We start from the raw sequence: 19,765 nt of genomic DNA, 5'->3' as shown, positions 1-19,765 counted from the left end.
CTCTCTGCCAGATGCTTCACAGCAGATAAATCAGATTTCAAGTCTTTAGCTGCTATGTCGACAACATTTGGGGAGCATGCCCAAGAAACGGCTCCTAGTCATGGGCCCTTTAAGTGAATTTCTAACTAGATGCAGCTATTTAGCAAGGATCAGAAGCTCCATGACCTTCCACCCCAGTTAGCTCTGCCTGCAGAGAAGCAACATGGTGCCATGGGCTAAGCACTGGACATGGAGTCAAGAGAGCTGGTCCGAGCCCTGATTCAGCTACAAGTTGTTTTACTTCTCCAGTTCTCGTTTCCTAGAGTGTAGGAATGACCATGTCACATAGCCCACCTCTGCCCCTACTCATTGAACTCCAATGGCTCCCTATTACCTCCAGGATCAGCTGTAAAATGCCCTGTTTGGCATTTTGAGCTCCGCATAACTTGGCCCCCTCCTGCCTTTTCCAGTCTTCTTACTCTTGACTCACCCCACCGAGATGCAGTCCTACCAGCCTACTAACTATTCCTGCACATTCCACTCCCTTTGCATTCAGTAAATCCCATGCCTGGAACTTCCTCCCCCCTCACCTCTGTCTCCTGGCTTCCCAGACTTCCTTCAAGGAACAGCTTAAATTCTACCTTCAACAAGACTCCTTTCCCTGGCCTCATCCCTCAATCACCACCACCAATTACTTCCCATTTGTTCTGCTTATATTTTAGTGTATTGTTTCCCTCATTAAAATGTGAGCTCCTTGAGGGCAGGGATTGTGCTTTTGCCAGTCTTTGTATCCTCAGGGCTTAGCACAAGCCTGGTATGCAGTAGGTGCTTAGTAAATGTTGATGTAATGATGTCTAAAATAAGAATAATTATACTAAATACCTCAGGGCTCTTATAAGACTCAAATGAAGCATTGTATATAACGTGTTTTGCAATCCCCTTCTCTTTTAAAAAAAAATAATCCAGACCTGTGACTTGATAGGAGAGTTCCAAGTAAATAATTCCCTCTACCAGCTCAGCAGCTATTCTGCCCCTTAGAGATTTGCCAGGGGGTACTAAGTGGCATAGTGGATAGGCTGCTAGACTTGAAATTAGGAAGGCCTGGGTTCAGGTCCCATCCCAGACACTAGCTATGTGATTCCATGACTTGTCCAGGGTCACACACATAGCCTCAAGGTATATAAATCAGGGCTTCTTAAACATTTTTCATTCACAATTCCTTTTTGACCAAGAAATTTTTACATGACCCTGGGTATATAGGTATATAAAATAAATGTACAAATCAAACATTTACTGATAATAAATCATGAAGAAATTTATTTTAAAACAATTTTTGATATACATTCAATTTTACCACTTATAAAAGACAAAAGCAAATTTGCATATTAATAAGATGGATGCGCTTGTTTATTTTTACATAAATTAAATCTTGGAGGGATGTAGAACATCTTCAACATTTTTCAGAGTTGATTGATATTTTTATTTTACAATCACCAATACTGAGAATGCTGCTTCACATAAATGCATAATACAAAACAGCAAAAGTATGTTTAGGGCCATTTCAGAAATTGTTGAAAATTCTGTCCTACTCTCAAGCCAAAATTTATTTAATGATTTTGTATGTACAGTAAAAACACTGCAATTCATAACATACAATAGTCTCAAATCTGTTTCTGGCAGTGTTCATTGGCATTGTGTGGCATGACAGCATGTATGGTGCAAAGTGCACATGCTGTGTGTTCAGAACCAAGGCTGCAGTGAAGTTGTGTGATGCGACATGGGCAAGGGTTTCCAGAAACAAATTGGATTCATTACACCTTTGATTTTGAATTAATTTTTGTTGTGCTTTGAGAAACTTTTTACTGTTGCCAAATTTTTCATGACCCCCACATTGAGGTATGCAACCCAGTATGGGGTTGACCCACAGTTTGAGAAGTACTGATATAAATGTTATTAGTATTGTTAGGTTGTTGTTCTTCTGTGACCACCTGCAACATGCCTCAGGCATAGAGATAGAGAGACACTCAGTGTCCCCCAGAATCAGGCTGGATTAGGAAAAGGACCCATGTGTATTTCATCCAGGAACCCAAAGATAAGTGTCCGTTGGGTGGGAAACGCTGTGTAGTGGGAAAGGGTCCTGGATTAGAGTCAGAAGATTGGCCTAAGTCCCAGATCTGCCACTAATCAGCTGAGTGACCTTGGTCAAGTCCCTACCTCTTAGAGCCTTCCTTTTCGGATCTTCAATTCAATTAAATAAATATTTATTAAGAGTCTACTATGTGCCAGACACTGTATATACTCTGTGACTTGTTACGAAAAATGAGGATAATACTTGCTTGGGCTCCTTCAGAGGACTGTTATAAGGATAAGTGGAGATAATAATTATGATGACTGATATTTACATAACTCTTCCCCTCCAGTACACCTCAGTCTTCCCTCCCCCTTTCAGCTTCCTTTAATGTACTATCTTCTAACATTAGAGTATAAGCTCCTTGAGGGCAGGGACTGTCTTTCTTTTGTATTTGTATTCCTGGTACTTAGTACAGTGCTTGGCACATAGTAGACCCTTAATAAAGCCCAGCTAACTGATTGGCATTCATGAAAAATTTCATTCTCAACCACAATGGAAAATGTGCCTCATTTGGACCCAAAAGGATCTGAGTTCGAACCCAACTCTGTCATTTCCTACCTTGAAGAAGGCCCTTAACCTCTCTGGGTCTGTTTTCCTCATTTTCTAATCTAAGGTTCTTGTGCCACATGACTCTGAAAGTGTCTCCCAGTTCTAAATCTGTGGCCCTCTTTGGATCTGCCACTTCCCACTTTGGGGCTAGCTACAAAAACCTCTCACGTCTCAATCTTTTCTTAGTCATTTGCATAGTACTTTGTTATATCTTCCCCTATTAGACTCTGAGTTTCTTGAGAGGAGGGACTGTCCTCTGCCTTTTTTTGAATCCCCAGAGCTTAGCAGTATTCCTGGTATATAATAGGAATTTAATAAATGCTTACTGACTGGAAGATGAGATGGATAGACAAAGTAGCCTTAATATCTCTTCCAATTCTGCATCTATGATCCTACTTGCAGATGAAGAAACTGTGCTCTACAAATCTAAGTACCATCACACAGGTAGTAAGTAGCAGAGGTGGGCTTCCAACCTAGGTCTTTCTTCGTGCTTCCCAGCCAGGTGCTCTGGCTGCTACCCTACTCTTCTCTAATGTAGAGAAAAGGTGGCTAAGCCTTAAAGTATAGAAATGTCAGTTGTTGTTATATTACATCCCTAGAGCACTTCATGGTCACAAAGCACTTTCCTCTACATTACTTATTTAAGGCTCACAACAACCTTGTGAAGAATGCTGGGTAGGGATTATTCATCCCTATTTTACAAAGGAGGTTAATGTTTCTCTCTTTAGTCAACAGAGGCTTTCTGGAGGTGGTAGGTAGGATTCAGGGCAGGAAGATTGAGGATATAGGAGAGGGAGAATAGCAATTGTGTTAATTACCAACAATGGGATGGATTCCAATGAAATGAGCTTGACAAGGCTGCTCTTCAAATTCTTGAAAATAACTAAATCTTCTCCATCAGTGCTAATGTCCTAAAACTAACAATAGTTATCCTCCCTGCACCTAGAAAACTTAAATGCCTGCAGATGACCTCAGGCATTGAAATAGACTAGTTGATTAAGAATAGTCCCTCCTCTTGGGTTCTGCCATTACCTTGGCCAACTAGAGGAGGGGGCATGGTAGGAGTGTTGAACTTGGAATCATGGGAACTGAGTTTAACTTCTAACTTTGCCATTAATGTTGGACAAGTCACCTAACCTCTCTGGGCCTCAGTTTCTTAATATGTAAAATGATAGGTTTGGACTAGAAGGACTTTAACATCCCTTTAGGTTCTAAATTTATGATCTTATCACCCGAAATCATTTCCCCTCTCTGGGTGTTAAGTTTTTCAACTGTAAAATTAGGAGGTTGGACTGAATAATCTCTATGGTCCCTCCCAAACCCACAACTCTGCCTTTTCTGACATATTCTGATATTTTCTACCTCTCTTGTAGAAAAGTAAATCATGGCTCCAGGAAGCATTTTCCATCTTTTTGCTATGTATGAAAAACTAGCAGTGCTTGTCAGCTGTCTTAAGAGCCGTAAAGATTGCCCAGGTTGTGTTCTCAATGGTTTTTCAGGAGGTACTGAAAGCCAGAATTCACTTTGTATATTCCATTTCCCCCATATGATGTAAACTCCTTGAGGGCAGGGAATGTGTTATGCTTGCATCCCAAGTGCCTAAAACTGTGTCTGGCCTATGCCCCCAGCAAGTCAAACTATCACAACTATCTCAACCACAACCTTCACTTGGACCCTGATGGAAAAACCTCGAGTCTAATTCCCCAAAACCTCCAGATCATTGTCCATGCTTACCCCTGTGGAAAAGGGGATGAGTCATTCCTATTAATTGCTTTTAATAGGGTAGGTAAAACATCAAGACATCCTGAGGGAAAAAGGAGAAGCAACATCTGCCAAGTGAACATGTGCCAAGGTCTGCCCCTCAGACCTTGAAGGAGACAGTCTGGTACCTTAGATCCAAGAGTCTTGGGAATAGCAATCCACCCCAGATTACTGAACCTGCTTCCATCTCAGCCTCCATAGCTGTGATGGAGGTAAGCAACCCCTGTGGCAAATGAACTTGCCACCAACTTCTGGTGAGTGGGTAGGCTCCAGAGCCCCAAGAACAGGATCAGCTTCCAGAACACTGGTCCTACTTCCAGCTCAGCCCCCATAGCCATCATCTAAGGAAGCAATCCTTGTGTAAATGAAATGCTGCAACAGATGAGCCATTTCCACTGAAGATATGGAAAAGACAGTTCCCACCATTTAAGTCCTTGAGGATGTCACATGGTTCAGAAACAGAATCAAACATTGTTTTATAACTGGGAATGACATTAAAGAAGAGGCATTGTTATCTGTTTTGCCTCTGTACCCTAAGGACTGTAGGGCCTTTCCATCTGACTTGTAACTGAATTGTCCTATGTGAATTGTCTCCTCCAATTAGAGTGTGAGCTCCTTGAGGGCAAGGACTATCTTGCTGTCGAAGTTATAACCCTAGGCTTAGCTTACTGCTTTGAACATGATAAGTACTAAATAAAAGCTATTTTCACATTTTCAGGGACCTTTGCTGGCTTGCATGCTCAATTGATTAATTGGTTAAAAGGAACACATCCCTGAGAAGACAAGGTGTGATGGAAAGATCCCTGGTCTGGGAGTCAGGAGATCTTCTTTTATGTCACTTTCTCCCTCTGGACCTAAGTTTCTTTCTTTGTCTCTTAAGTTGATTCCCAGTCATCTAAAATCCCTTAGATTTGCCCACAGTGAGTTTGAAGTGGAAGGTTTTCTGTCCCACAGAAAGTATTTTTTTAAAAATCCAAGGTCTCTGACACTCATTCTTTTATATTGTGATGGTGTGTTCCTAGGATTTGGGACTTGTAAGGACCTTGGAGAGAGATCGTTGCAGCCTACCCTTTCATTTTACAGACGAAGAAGGTGAAGCCCAGAGAAAGAAAGTGGTTTCCTCTCATTGTTCCTTTGGCTCCTAAGGAGAATGGATGCTATCAAACTCAATTGTCCCTCTGTGTATCACTGCCTTCCAGAATGTATATTACACGAGCAGTCAACAGCTCCAGCTAGGCGTCCTGAGTCCCACTGTTGATGATGACGACAACAGGTGCCTGGTGGATGTGAACAGTCGGCCCCGGCTCATTGAATGCAGTTATGCCAAAGCCAAGAGAATGAAGCTTCACTGGCACTTTTCTCAGGTAATAGCCCTTCCCAACTGTTATCCTTGACATATCCCAGGCCCATGGGCACTGAATGCCAGCCCCCTGAGCACCAGGACACCTGAATGCATCCAAGCTGGTCAATATTCTTGGCCTCTTCTCAGAGCCACAGAGGATGAAGGGACTTACCAGGAAGACCAGAAGGGGAATAGGCATGGGAGCTTATACAGTGGTGGTCCTTGGCATGAAATTTAATAGACTCCTCAAATGACTGGTTCTATGGCAATCCAACAACTCCATTAGAGAGGGAAAAAGGAGAAAGCCCACACACAAGATTCATATATTAAAAATGAATTGGATAGCTGATATTCTTAGCTGCTGGCCAGAGGCAAGAAAGGGGTGCTGTGGTCCCCCAGTTTGCCTCCAGATTGAGGTTATGATGTGGCAGCTTCCCCTCCTTTCTCCTTTGCACAAGATAAGCCCCATCTCTGACCTATGTTAGGATTGCTCCTTCCTCTTCAATGTTTCTAAGATAGTCACTGGTGGGAAATGAGGTATCATCTATGACCTTCAATTCCAAATCTACACTTTGGTATCTTTGAGCAAAGTCATTTGTTGAGTGGTATGAGATTGTCAAACTCAAACATTCCCCAGTTTATTTGAGATTGTGTAACAAAGGAGTTTGGGACAATCTTAGCTATGAGCCATTTGGGTCCAGTTGGACATATCTTATGAAGTTCTCATTGGAAACACAGAGGAAGATCTTCTCAACTGGTTTTTGGAGTGAAAGAGAAAGTAAGAAATAATAACAGGTAGTTATAATAGGTAGTAATAGCATGTAGATAATGGCTTAAGTTTTACAAAGTGCTTTTCCTGTCATCTCGCTGGATCCCCCAAACAGTCCAGTGAAGTAGATGCTTTATTATCTCCATTTTACAGATGGGAAAACAGAGGCAGAGAGAGGTAAAATGTCTTGCTTAACATTGCATTATTAAGTGTTTGAGGTATGATTTAAACTCCGATTCCCTGACTCTATGCCATCTAGCTACCTCAACAAACAAATAAAGCGGTATAGTTATACAGGACAGTAGCCAATTCTAATTTTCCTGGTTAGTGCCAAGAGGATTGTCGTGGGTTGGTCCCTCAAGAGAGGATCAGAAGCCATAGAGAGAAGGTGATGGGTTTTTTCCCCCCTTGGGACTCTATGTATGAATGCTAAGTCAGAGTCTGTAAGGGACAGGGAATAAACCACTAATGCACAAAGATCCTAACAAGAGGAGAAAGGCCTTCATTATTAATATAGCTATATCTAAATGGGTGTAGGCATGTATATATTTTCTAGCAAGCAAGATCAATTCATTTATATTCTAGGGAGTGAGGAAGGAAGCACTTGCAGTTTCAAATTCTAAGAAGCAAAACCATATCCTTATACACATAATGAAAAGGGTCAAAGAAACCACAACCCAGACATTATGGCTTAAGGGGCCCTACAGCAATGCTCCCATATTTATTTTTTCTTTAATAAAAACAATAGATAAAGGGTCCGTAACCCTTTTTGTTTTGTGTATCCCTTTGGCAGTCTATGGATCCCATCTCAGAATAAAATTTTTAAATGTAAAAATAAAGAAATAATATAAAACATATAGGATTGTAAAGGAAACTAAAATTTAGTAAAAATAAAGATGTAGTTTATCCCATCTAAGTTCATGGACCCTCCACAGATGCCAGATTAAGAACCTGAATTATCCATGGGCCTGTATTTCATGCTGTATGTGTCCAAAGCCTGATGGGAGTGCTGGATCAGGAAACTTGGCAAGCCTTGATCATGGTTATCTAAAGACATACCACCAAGAAGAGGCAGGAAACACCTGCCCAAAATAAACAAAACCAAACAAGCATACAGACCAATTGGTGTCCGTCAAGATTTGTAGAATCAAGTTGAGTCAGATAAACAGCCAGCTCCCTGATACATCATCAACTTTGACTTCCTAATCCCCTTTGGATTCCCCTGCCTCTGAGTACCACCACCACCATCACCACCACTGCCCCTTGTACCTATTCTCCCTCCCCATCTTGACCCAAGGATCTTAATACTTTGCAGATGACCAGGTACAAACCCTGCCTGGATTTTCAGCACGTGTTTACTATCCTCCTATCCCTGCCTCCTCTGTACCAGGTAGACACGCCCTTCCCCTTCTCCAAGGCACTGCCTAACCATCAACATCTGTCAGGCTTTTTCAGGCAAGACATGATCCATGGCCCAAACTCCATTGGTTCTCTGGGCTCAGGACTCTTCCTGATTGAGCCACACCAGCATAAGCAGCCTGTATCTCCTTCCTGTTGGATCAAAGGACTTGTAACTACACAATTCTTGATTTCCTAGATGAAAATCAGCAAAGCGAGGGTATTCACTCGTGTTCTGTGACTCTGAGGTCAGGGTTTTCCTCTCTATACATGAAACTGTTCATCTAGCCTATCCAAAGTGCCAGGCACAACCATCGGGTTGCACCTGTAAGATTCCAAATGTGCAATCCAGTAGACTTGGGAAGAAGGAGCGATGCTACTGCTGAGTGAAATATCTCAGGTCAGGGAATCCATAGCTCACTTCCCCTCAATGAATATCATTTTCTTCATCTGGGGAAAATGGTTTGTAACCATTACTATAAAAAAATCAGGGGCTGTATCTTTGTTCCTCTGATCCCAGTGAAAGGGGTAGGACAGAATCCCCAGGGCTGTTCTTCTTCCCTTGGCTCCTCAGGTAAGCACATTTGTGTCTTTAACTGTATTTAATGGTGCTAATTAAATTGGGCTCCCCTGCCAAAGCCTGGGGGCCAAGAGGACAGGTCACATTTTCTTCCAAGAATGCTTAAAAGACAAAGTCTCAGGTGGCACCTGATCCCTCTGGCATCCCTCTAGGGGACAGGTGGATGGTTAAAAAATGTCCATCGCCCTCTAGGCATCTCCAGCTTCCCTGCTCTGGGCAGTAGCACTGGAGAGGAACAGCACTTTTTCTGGTTGAGAAAAACAGACATTTCTGCTTCCTGGCTGTTGCTAAGGGCAGTAGAACTTCCTGATATGGGAGCTGGGATTTCAGTGGCTGAGCTGATTCCTACCCTGCTGAGTCCATGCATTGGGTTACAGATACTCTCCAAAACCTTAGGAATTCAGAGAGTCTATGGAGAGTGAAGCACCAGCTTTTCTCTGTGAAAGCCTATCTATCAGAAATGCCCACCAATGTCAACTGGGTAATATCCTCACTGGTAGTATTGTCACAGCCTTCTGAAAATCTCCCAGGGATTTCCCCAGCCTTTCCAAAATGTTGCTCTCATCTATTACCTAACATGAGAAGGTAAGCAGGAGCCCCAAGCAGGAGGGGAAATGCCAGACCAGACAGCCAGTGTACAAATGTAGCCCTGAGCCTTGGTCATGTGAGACCATTGCAATCAATTATCAGGCATTGATTAAACACCTATTATGTGCTAGTACTTGGAATATAAAGATAAGAATGAAGTATTCCCTGTCCCCAAGGAACTGGCTCCTAACTGACCTCCTATTCTCCTGGGTGATGCTTCCAAACTAGTTCTATCACTCCTTTCCTCTAAAACCTTCAATGGCGCCCTGCTGTCTATTTGGTGGTCAGAGAAGTCCTCCCCTAGGATTTAGCACCTGAACTGAGCTAAAGATGAAGCAGCCTAAGGATTCCAAGAGGTCAAGGTGAGGAAGGAATGTAAAGACAGATAGATGGTTCAGTGGATTAAGTGAAATCTGGAGTCAGGAAGATTGGAGTTCAGATCCCACCTTAGACATTTATTAGGTGAACATATGACCTTGGGTAAGTCACTAACCTCTCTTTTCCTCGGCTTCCTTATCTGTAAGTTGGCTTTTAGCATATGGGACAGCTAAGTGTCTCAATGAATATAATATGTGGCCTGGAGTGAGAAAGCTTCATCTTACTGAGTTCAAATCTGGCCCCAACTTACAAACTGTGTGACCCTGGGCAAGTCACTTGACCCTGTTTTGTCTTGGTTCCTCATCTGTAAAATAAATGAGCTGGAGAAAGAAATAGCAAACCACTTTGATATCTTTGCCACTAAAACTCCAAATGGGGTCACAGAGAGTAAGATGCTACTAAAAAGGGCTGAACAACAACAAACTAGCACATACTTCAAACAGATATGGTGAGAATCCAATGATGCACGTTATATAAACCTCCAAGTGCTATAAATGCTAGCTAGCACTCCAGGAAGGGGAGAGACTGGTCAAAGGCAGGGAAGCAGAAATAGAACCCTGAATTGGAAGAAAAGCTCACAGCCCAGTTTGACTGGTGCGGAGATTACAGGAAGAGGATTCATGAGAATGAACTCTGGGAAAAATAGGTAGAAGCCTGACTGTAAAGGGTTTCAAAGGCTAGGCTGAGGTTGTCCTGGATCCTAGAAGCAACAGGAGACATGGAGGTTTCCTGAGCAGGGGAGGAAACCTAATCAGATCTGCAGTTTACCTTGAGGAACTTAGAGGGGAGTACAATCTCTATACAAAGCACTATGCTACATGATAGGATATAAGAAGTGCAAAGGGGAATCCAGAAGCACTAACACAAAGGGAGAAGGGGAAGATCACTGGGAGCCTTCATGGAGTCAGGTGCACGTGAATTGGCCTTGAATGAAGGGAGCGATTTTGATAGGCAGAGGGGCTTCCCATGTTAACTACAAGAATGGTGTAAGCAAAGACATGAAGACAGGAAAGGGTAGACTGACAACTGGGGAAGGTGAGAATGAATAGTTCATGGAGGGAATAGTGTGAGAAGAAGCTGGTAAGAAAGGTCAAAGCCAGATTTGAGAGGATCTTGAATGCCAGGATCAGGTGGTAATAGGAAGCCATTGAAGGCTCTTGAGTGAAAGGGGGGTTATGAGCAAAGCCATGCATTCGAAAGATTACCCAGGGATCTGAGTGAAGGACGAAGATCCCGGCCCTATTACTTCACCCATGTATGACCTTGGTTTTCAATGTCTTTGTAAAAGGAGTGGGTTGGGCTAAATTATCTTGAAGATTCCTTCTACCTCCAATTTTGTAATCCTGTATTCTTAATATTGGTGAAAACAGAGGCTCCAGTAATCAAGACCCATAAGGAAACTGTTCCAATGGTCCAAGTAGGAAGGGGTGAGAAACTCAACTGGACTTATGATCATAAGAGAGAAGGGGATAAATGCAGAAGAGATTATGGAGAAAAACTCAACAAGGCAACTCAGCAACTGGTTAGACATAGGGGTGAGGGAGAGGGTGGTGTCACCGATAGGAATGGTTCGATTTGGAGGTAGTGGAGAGGTGGATGAATTCAGCCTGGGATACTTCCAGTTCATGGTCCTGGTGGTAATTCAGCAAGCAAGTGGGGGTGTGAGATGATGTTCAGGGGAAAGGCTACAGGCAGAGATTCAGGACCAATCTGTGCAGAGGTCATCATTGGAGTTGGGGTAACAGGGAAATCAACAAGGAAAACGACAGAGGTGGAAGAATAGATGACACTGCCTTAGACACCTTTATTTCTCCAGTAGTCCAAGAGCAGTATCCTGCACTTGGTAACCTCATAATAAATATCGAACTGTGGGATCAGAGATTTAGAGCTGGGAGGAAACTTAGAAACCTTGAAGTTGGATCTTTTCCTTCCCCCTCTCAAACTGGAACTGAAGAAACTGAGACAGAAATTAGGTGGATTGCTTGCCTGGGGTCACAGAATATCTAAGTCAGGATTTGAGCCCAGGTCTTTCTAATTTCAAGTCCAGTGCTTATCCAGTGCTATATCATCTGAATGTGAGTTGAATTAAATGAAATTCAATAGCAAGGCTTGGGAATTAAGTGCAGATTTTATTCATCACTGCTTCCTGGGTTCACCTTGGATAATCAGAAATTTACTATCTCTGATCCTATGGGTATATGATGGGCCACACACACACAGCATGACCATGACACTTAATGCTGTTTGGAATTCTGTGTCTATGACTATATGTGAGGAACTCTCAACCCATGAAGAGCTTTGGGTAAGCATTTCCCAGTGGGGGGAGATATATATAGATTAGAAATAGAGATGATAGACTGATAAGTAGATAGACAGACAGACACAGACAGACGGACGGAGGAACAGACGGACAGATGGACGGATGGACGGATGGATGGATGGATGGATGGATGGATGGATGGATGGATGGATGGATGGATGGATGGATGGATGGATGAATGGATGGATGGATGGATACCAGGAAACCCTGACTCAGGAAGCTGTGGGGGAGAGGCCCCATTGATGGCCGCTTGGGAGCAGAAAGGTACTCATGAATTAGTTTGGAAGCCTGGGGACTTCTCCCCAGGGAAGCAAGTTTGGCCACACGGAGGGGCTGGGATTAGAGGGGCATGAGGTGCATATCTGTGCTGCCCTCTTGGCCAAAGGGCAGGCATTTGGGCAGGCATCCATACAGCTGTGGATGTCTGTGTGCCTTCTCATCCTGTGTGATGCTCCCCACCTGGCCTGGACTCCAGTGGGGGTGGCCACCATGTCTGTCCCTTCCTGATGCCGTTCCCTGACTGGCCACTCTCAGACTTTCTGAGCCTAGTTTGGAGGCTCCCCTTCATTTGCCTGAGACAGGGCTTGGGCTCTTTGCTAGCAGCTTGGAGTACAGCATGGAGCTCCAGAGCCCACGATGAGGTCTGCTTTCTTGAGCAAATTCCAGCTTCTCCGTGTTAATCAGCTCTGCCAGTTTCCATGAGGACAAAGGAAATCTTTGTCTGCCTGGACATTTTTCTGGCATTTTATGCTTTGTGGTGCCTACCAACCTCTTCCCAATGTACAAAAATGCAACAATACAGAGCCGAGCCCTGCTCTCCGGTTAAAGGCACACACAAACACACATGAGCACGTACATGCATGAGTAGCCATATGTGCAAGAAGGCACAACCCCATTCACCCATGACATTCATCAGCAAATACTAAGGGTTGTCCTTGTAGAAAGGGAATGAGACTTGTTCTTTTTGGGCCCAGAGGGCAGACATAGAAGAATAGGAAAGCTGCAAGGGAAGATGTAGCCCTGACATGATGGAAAATCTAGCTCACCAGTCAAGCTGTCCACAAGTGCAATGGGGTTGCCCCAGGCTCCTCTTTATGGGAGGCTTGAAAATGGAGGCATGAATAATGGCAAATGTTACAGAGAAGATTCTTGTCCAAAAGGAGGAAGGAATAGATGAACTCTGAGGTTCCTCCCATAGATGAGAGATTTCACAATACATTCATGGGAATAGATGCACACACAGGAGCACATAGACTGGTACTATAGACTGGAAAACAATAACAGGTACCATTTATATAGTATTTAAAGGTTTGTAAAGAGCTTTATGTTGGTCATCTTGCTTGATTAGTGTGTTTGAGATATGCATGTCCACGTGGACTTGTGTACACATGAACAAGCCACGGGAAAACACAGAGGCAGATTGGCATACAAGGTGTCCCAAAAGTCTTAGTGCAATTTTAAACTTTGACAGCACAAAACTGCACTTGGATTTTTTGGACACCCTGTTTATGCAAACACACATAAGGAGTTTGTATATAATGAACAGGGTTCCAGACTTGGAGTCAAGAGTACTGGGGTTCAAATCCTGCTGCATAGACTTACTGGTTATATGACCCTAGGCAAGCCACTTTACCTCTCAGCCTCAGTTTCCTTATCTGTCAAATAAGGGTGATAAAAGCACCTAGCACACAGGACTGTTGTGAGGCTCCAATGAGACAAGTGTGTAAAGCACCCTTTTCAACTTTAAAGTCATATGTAAGTTCTGACTGCATGCATACAGACATGTGCTTCCCAACCAGCATGGAACTAACCCTCTGCTGGCCTCTTTCTGTCCTTTCCCCTTCCTAGTCAGGTTCCCAGAACCTCCAGTGAGGGCCAACATCTTCATTAGACCCAAGCTTGGTAGGAGCAATTGCGTGTACTTGTGTGTGTAACCTTCCATGAGCATCTTTGTGTAGGGAGCGAGCTGTGTGCATGGGCTCCAGAGTGATAGCACCTTGTGGAATCCCCAGGATGTGATGTGACCATTATGAGCAGCATAATCCCTGCAACCAGAAGACACATATTTAGGCAAGAGAAGATCACCTGTCAGAACCCAAGGGGATTCTGGAGATGAGTCCCAGCTTCAGATGGGGTAGGGATGATGCCCGAAAGTGAAGACAACAGGAAGCTTAGAGTCAGAAGGGACTTTAAAAGTCATCAAGTCTAACCCCTGCTTTTGTAGATAAAGAAATGAGGTCTAGAAAGATTAAATGACTTGTCCAAGGTCCCACACCTATCTAAGGGAAGATTTGAATACAGGTCTTCATGATTTCAAATGCCCAGTGCTCTATTACATCATGCTGTTAGTGGTAGGGGATGAACCAGACAGAACAAGCTTCTGATCCCCCTAGACTTTCACTCTCCCCTCTATCTCACCTTGCCTCCTGTGGAAAGAATGGCAATCCACCTAATAGAAGAGTTTTCTCCTGATACCCAAAGAACTTTCATTTATGTTATGTAATTTCATGATGGCATTTACCAATCTGACTTCCCCAGACTGCTCAAGGGGTCTATAGACTTCACCAGACCACCAAAGATCTGACACACAAAAAGAAAAAAAAGAACCCCCAGACTAGAGTGAGTGCCCCAGGTGAGATTAGTTCAAGGGATCCTGGGTGTGGAAACACACTTCCAAACAGCATGGTTCAGTTGTGATTGGGGGTTAAATAATTCTGGTTTAAGCATAGGAGGTGAACCTTATACCTGATCTCTTTTATAAAGGATCAGAAATTAAAGCAGGTTGGGGCTGAGAATATAACTTAGATTTAGGAGCAAGGCAGGAATTTGTAGCTAGGCTGTGTACTCATATTTGGGCAATGTCTCCAGACATACCTCAGACTTGTGAGGGTGATCCAATATGTCTCCCAGTATGATGGTTTGGTGTGTGAACAGAGACTGCGTGTGAGTCTACACATGGAAACCAATGCTGGAAGGAAGAGACCATCCTGGGAACTGTTGTCTTCCAACTCTGTCACATTGACAGTTTGGATTCACATCTGCCAAGCTGCCTGATGCCTTTACCAAATTTAATTAAGTTCAGTAACTATCTGTTAAGCATTAAGAGTCCTGTGCTGGCAATGGGGAGAGATAACAAAGATGAAGTGAGACATGGTCCCTGAGAATGATGCAGCAGCATAGGAAGAACAAGGCATTTGGAGTCAGAGGGCCTGGGTTCAAATCCCATCTCTTCTAGTGACTACATGTATGACCTTGGGGAAGTCACTTAATGTCCCTGTGCCTCAGTTTCCTTTTCTGTACAATGAAGAGTTGAGCTGGTCGTAAGGTCCTTTTTGGCTATAAATCTATGCTGTTATGCCCCCATTCTCATGGAACTTATAGTCTAAAGGAAAAATTAGACATATACATACATATTTTAAAACCAGAATTATTATGGGGATAAAATGAGTTACCACATGTGAAAGTTCCTTGGAAATGTAAAAAAAAATAATGCTACTGAATTATTAAAGAAATTCCTCACACCTCATTTGTTCTGCAGTGTGAGAAAGTACAGCAATGACAATATCATTATTTTCAATTTTAAAATGAGGAAACTGAGACTAAGGTGAGTGAAGTGTTTGAAGTCAAAACTTGAACCCAGGTCTTTCAATGCCAAATACATTGTTCTTTCTACCTTGCTATACTGCTTTGAGCTAGTAGCTCTGAGTTGTTTCCAGGGGCTCCCAACCACCCGAGATATGGCTGCCCTCCACTGGTCTCTGAGTTGATTGCAGTTAACCCTTTGCTTCTAGTTACCCCAGATCACTGCTCTCTGGTCAGGACTTGAACTTTGTGTCAGTTCATTGAGAACCCAGGATCAAAGATTTCGAGTTACTAGGGACCTTCAAAGTCATTGTCTAGCCATGGATGAAGAAACTAAGACCCAGAGAGATCACACATCCAGTAAATAAGAGAACCAGGACTTGAGCCAAGGTCTCCAAGTCTAATGTTCTCTCTCCTATGATACAACAGAGGAACACAAGACATGGTCAGTTGTATGATACTGGACAGTGTGTTGGGGGACCCCAGTGGAATTGATCATTCTTTTACTGATGCTGGAAATCTGGAGTTGGTCATGCCACTGTCCTGGCATGCTTTGGTCTATGACTTCAGGCTCTTATAGTCTTCTAAAGCCCTCATCTGTAGAGGAACCTGCTGGGCCCTTTAAGGCAAAAGTAAATAACATGCCAAGTTCATGAAAAAATATAGAGGCAGAGGAATGACCAGGAGATCTAAGTAATGTGTGTATGGAATGACAGGAGCCCCTGAGAGCCCTGGAGTTAAATACTTCATAAAGTCAGATGGGTTAAATCCCACATCTGACAATTACTATCTCTGTAACATTGGGCAACTCACTTAACCTTCCTTCTAGCTTTCAATCTGTGATCCTATGATTGTATGAATTAAACTTCAATCACACACTTGAACTATGATCTCACATTGATATCTCTCTGTGCTGGTGATGGCTGAAAAGCTAAGGGGGTTGGGAGAGTAGCTGCACAGGCTCCCTATGAGAGTGAGAGCCTTGCCACTGTGGGTGGCCATTTGGGTACATTCGTCACTTCCAGTCAGATCTCCAGTGCCCCCTGTGCAGCTCATCCATCAGCTGCAGGGAGGTGGGGTTGCTTGATTATTTTAGCTCCCCAAGGCACCATGAGCTGCCCTGCTAGGAGGCACCAGCTTTGTTGCCTGTTGGTAAAAAAAGGGCCCATTGTTACAAAAATAGTAACTGTCAATAGGAAGATCTACTGCCAGATTCCATCGAGTAAGAGCTAATTAAAATGTCTTGTGCCCAATATATGCTTCATTAGAGGTGGCCAGCAAGTTCTAAGTGTCTAACATTGAGGCAGCAAATAGTCTTGCATGTCCAAAAGCATCACTGCAGCCCTGTGATCAGATCTTCTCTCATATCTGGCCTCTTGTCTCTTAGATTAAAGAATCCATCCCCATCTCCTCACACCATTGGCAAGAGCCAGTGAGTAAAGAAGCAGAGAGGGTATAATGGAAAGGACCTTGACCTTGAAATTGGAAGATTTGGATAAGGCCTGTCTTCTCCCTTGATCAGCTAGATATTCACAGGCAAACCATTACCTCTTTCTGAGCCTCAGTTTTCTCCTCCATTTAATGGGAATAATAAAACTTGTATTATCTTGCTGTGAGGAAGGCACTTTGTGACCCATAAAGCACTACAGACAAGGCAGTGGTTTTTATTCAAAGCTTTTAGCATTGAGATAGAAATGTTTATTTGAGTGGCTTCTTGGCACACATCTCTCAATTGTCCACTTTGGTAGGTCAGTAATTCAATTGTTTCCACTGACTTTCAGCATTGTTAGCAGTGCTAATGTTTTCCTTCTTCTCCCCTGCCCCCCCCACCATACACCTTAAGTTCCTTGAGGGCATCAGCTGTTAAGATTTTGTATTTGTAACTCTGGCATCTAAGACATAGCAGGTACTTAATGAATGTCTGTTACATTGAACTGAGTCCCCTCAATTTACTGGATCTGGGGTCGGAGGACATGCTTCTCATCTCATGTCTGACAATTACTATATGTGTGTCTTTGGATAAGTTATTTAATCCCCTCTGAGCCTCAGTTTCCCCATCTGTAAAATTAAGGATCTCCCCCAGTGATCAACTTTCACTTGATTTTCAGGTTAGACACTACGTTGAGAGGGAATGTCAGCAGCCTCGGCCCATCTCCCTTCATAGGCTATTTTTTAACATGTTAAATAAATCTTGGGGATCCAAAGTAAAAGCAAAACAGTCCCTGCAATCAGTGGGCTTACCTTCCAATGAAAGAGAAACCATATTCATCAATAGGAATACATAAGATGCATACAGTAGATACAAGTTAATAACCATAGCAGGATCGCAATTGAAGTATAGTTGTGTCCCCTTTTAACTTCAGCAAGTCCAGGAGTTCAAATATATTATGACACAATGGGGGAAAATAGGGTCCCAAGTCTAAGCTCCACAACTAATTTGCTGTGTGACTCAGGGGTACTCACTCCTCTTTTCTGGACCTGTTTCTTCATGTGCATAGTGAAAGGACTGTACCATATAATCTCTGAGTCTCTTCTACCTGCCCCCTCAAAAAATCCATAAATCTAGATAAGTATTAGTTTGGATGAGTCAAGTCCCATAAGAGCAGGACCCCCAAAAACAATAAGTTGCAGAAGGCAACATATCCTTTGCCCCCTGCTGAGTGAACACACCTGTGCCTTGTCCCAACTCTAGCTCTATTTTGTCCCCAAAAGGGATATGAAGGACCTTTGCCCCCTCCCCACTTCCTAGTTTATGCATCTCTTTCTTTTCTTAGAGCACTGTAATGAAAGTAGCCTGGCATTAATGATAGCAATCTTGATGCTGGGAAGGTTCCCAACATTTTAGCATTTTTCCAATTAGCATATTTCTAATCAGAATGCCTCTCATCCCATTGGTAGCCCTGTCCTTGCCCATGCTACTGAAGTAGTCTTCCAAAAAAAAATTACATTTTCACTTTTTAAAAAAAAAAGTCTTAATTTAGGGAACCAATGCAGCCTGGCTCGCCTATTATTAAAGAATTAAAGTATGTGGTGTTTTGCATAATGAAAAATAATCAATATTTATTAAAAACCCAGAATGCTTCTGCAAGTCATTGCCCACTGGTAGTTGTTACTAAGGCTGGTAGGGGGCAGAGGACGTGTCGAGAATTATTTAAGTATTTCACTGGAGCTAATTTCCTAGGAACAGGTTTTAATCTTGGCAAATTACATGGAGATCCTACTAAGTTGTATATTCCTGTGCACATGTTGGGACAAAAAGAGCTTTTAATGGGTGCATTTCAAGCTTTCTCTCAAGTTTCACATCATGCATTATTTACCCTCCAGAGGACCACATTTAAACTCCAGAGACACTCATGCTGAATTAATTTAAGGTAATCTAGTGCAATTCTTCCAGATTTCCTTACAAAGCAGATATGCATTTGCATATCTTAGTGTAGCATCTCCTACACTGATTTTATTTTTAAGAAATAAAAAGGGTTGGATTTTTTCATTTTGTTTTTTTTTTTCTTGTCTTGTGTTTGTGCAAACCCCTCTAAGCTTCTTGTCTGTGCTGTAAGCTGAGCCATGGAAATGTCAAATACTGACACTAAAAAGTCACATTTGATGAAAAAATCTGTGACTCATGTGAGAGTCTCTATAAAATGATTTTGGGGAGGCTATGTGTACCAAGTAGCTGCCCAAGATTACTCCTAATGGTAAGAGTAAGAGTTGTTGACAACAAAGAGCTGTCTCTTGTCCTGAACCAGCCAAGTCCAGGGTCCTACATGGTCCAGGGTCTCAAAGACTTGCTGCTAGTAAAACAATCATCCAACCAGAGAGCTGTGATCAGCTCAGTAGAGCTGCAGTCTCAGTCAGCCACAGTGAACCCTAGATGGTCTTACTTTTCATGACTCAGCAACTTAAATTAAATTTTAGACAAATTAAGTAAAATGTCATGACTTAGTAACTCAAAGTCTTTCTGGTTATTTTGTCACTGGTCAAGACCATACAAGACTCTACAAGATGCTAGTAGGCCATAAGCTTCTTGAGGTCAGGGGTGATATCTTAGGTCAACTTAAGTACTTAAGTGGCACAGGGATCTACATTCTGTAGAAACTCAATAAATGCTATCTGATAGATTGGCTACCACCTTAGCACTCTTCCGGAGTTTTTTCATAATGTTGCCTCTGGCCATTGATCTTATGAATATACTCTCAATAAAACTGCATTTCTGGAGCATCCTTTTCTCATTTTGTCTAGTGACTGATCCATTTCTTCCTCATACATATATATTTACTTCCCTATAAAAGACTATATGTCTCCTATGCCTCTGAAAGAATGAATTCCACCTGCTTTTTCTATCTGGTGTTTGGGACTGAGGGGCAACCAAAGATACATCTTTAACAGAT

At 42.8% G+C, this 19,765-nt stretch overlaps 1 protein-coding gene across 5 annotated transcripts in view; it reads left to right on the top strand.

Moving 5' to 3' along the window:
• Nucleotides 1-19,765, top strand: part of GALNT18 (polypeptide N-acetylgalactosaminyltransferase 18) — a 459,241-nt gene that overhangs the window by 419,022 nt on the left and 20,454 nt on the right. For 3 of the 5 annotated variants that reach the window (XM_069091223.1, XM_069091221.1, XM_069091222.1), the window contains one exon: nucleotides 5,620-5,784. The exons of 1 other annotated variant lie outside the window; for it this stretch is intronic. In XM_069091223.1, the coding sequence (XP_068947324.1) occupies nucleotides 5,620-5,784 (165 nt within the window). Of the gene's footprint in view, nucleotides 1-5,619; nucleotides 5,785-7,466; nucleotides 7,494-19,765 lie in introns of those variants that run through there. One more of the 5 variants, XM_069091224.1, reaches the window with a different exon arrangement.

The sequence above is a fragment of the Petaurus breviceps genome, unplaced genomic scaffold (assembly GCF_028583685.1).
Source record: "Petaurus breviceps papuanus isolate PSGF00001 unplaced genomic scaffold, PetGlider_PUasm1.0 188, whole genome shotgun sequence".
Lineage (NCBI taxonomy): Eukaryota > Metazoa > Chordata > Mammalia > Diprotodontia > Petauridae > Petaurus > Petaurus breviceps.
The sequence above is the reverse complement of the archived record's forward strand: the minus strand, read 5'-3'. Positions and strand labels throughout refer to the sequence as shown.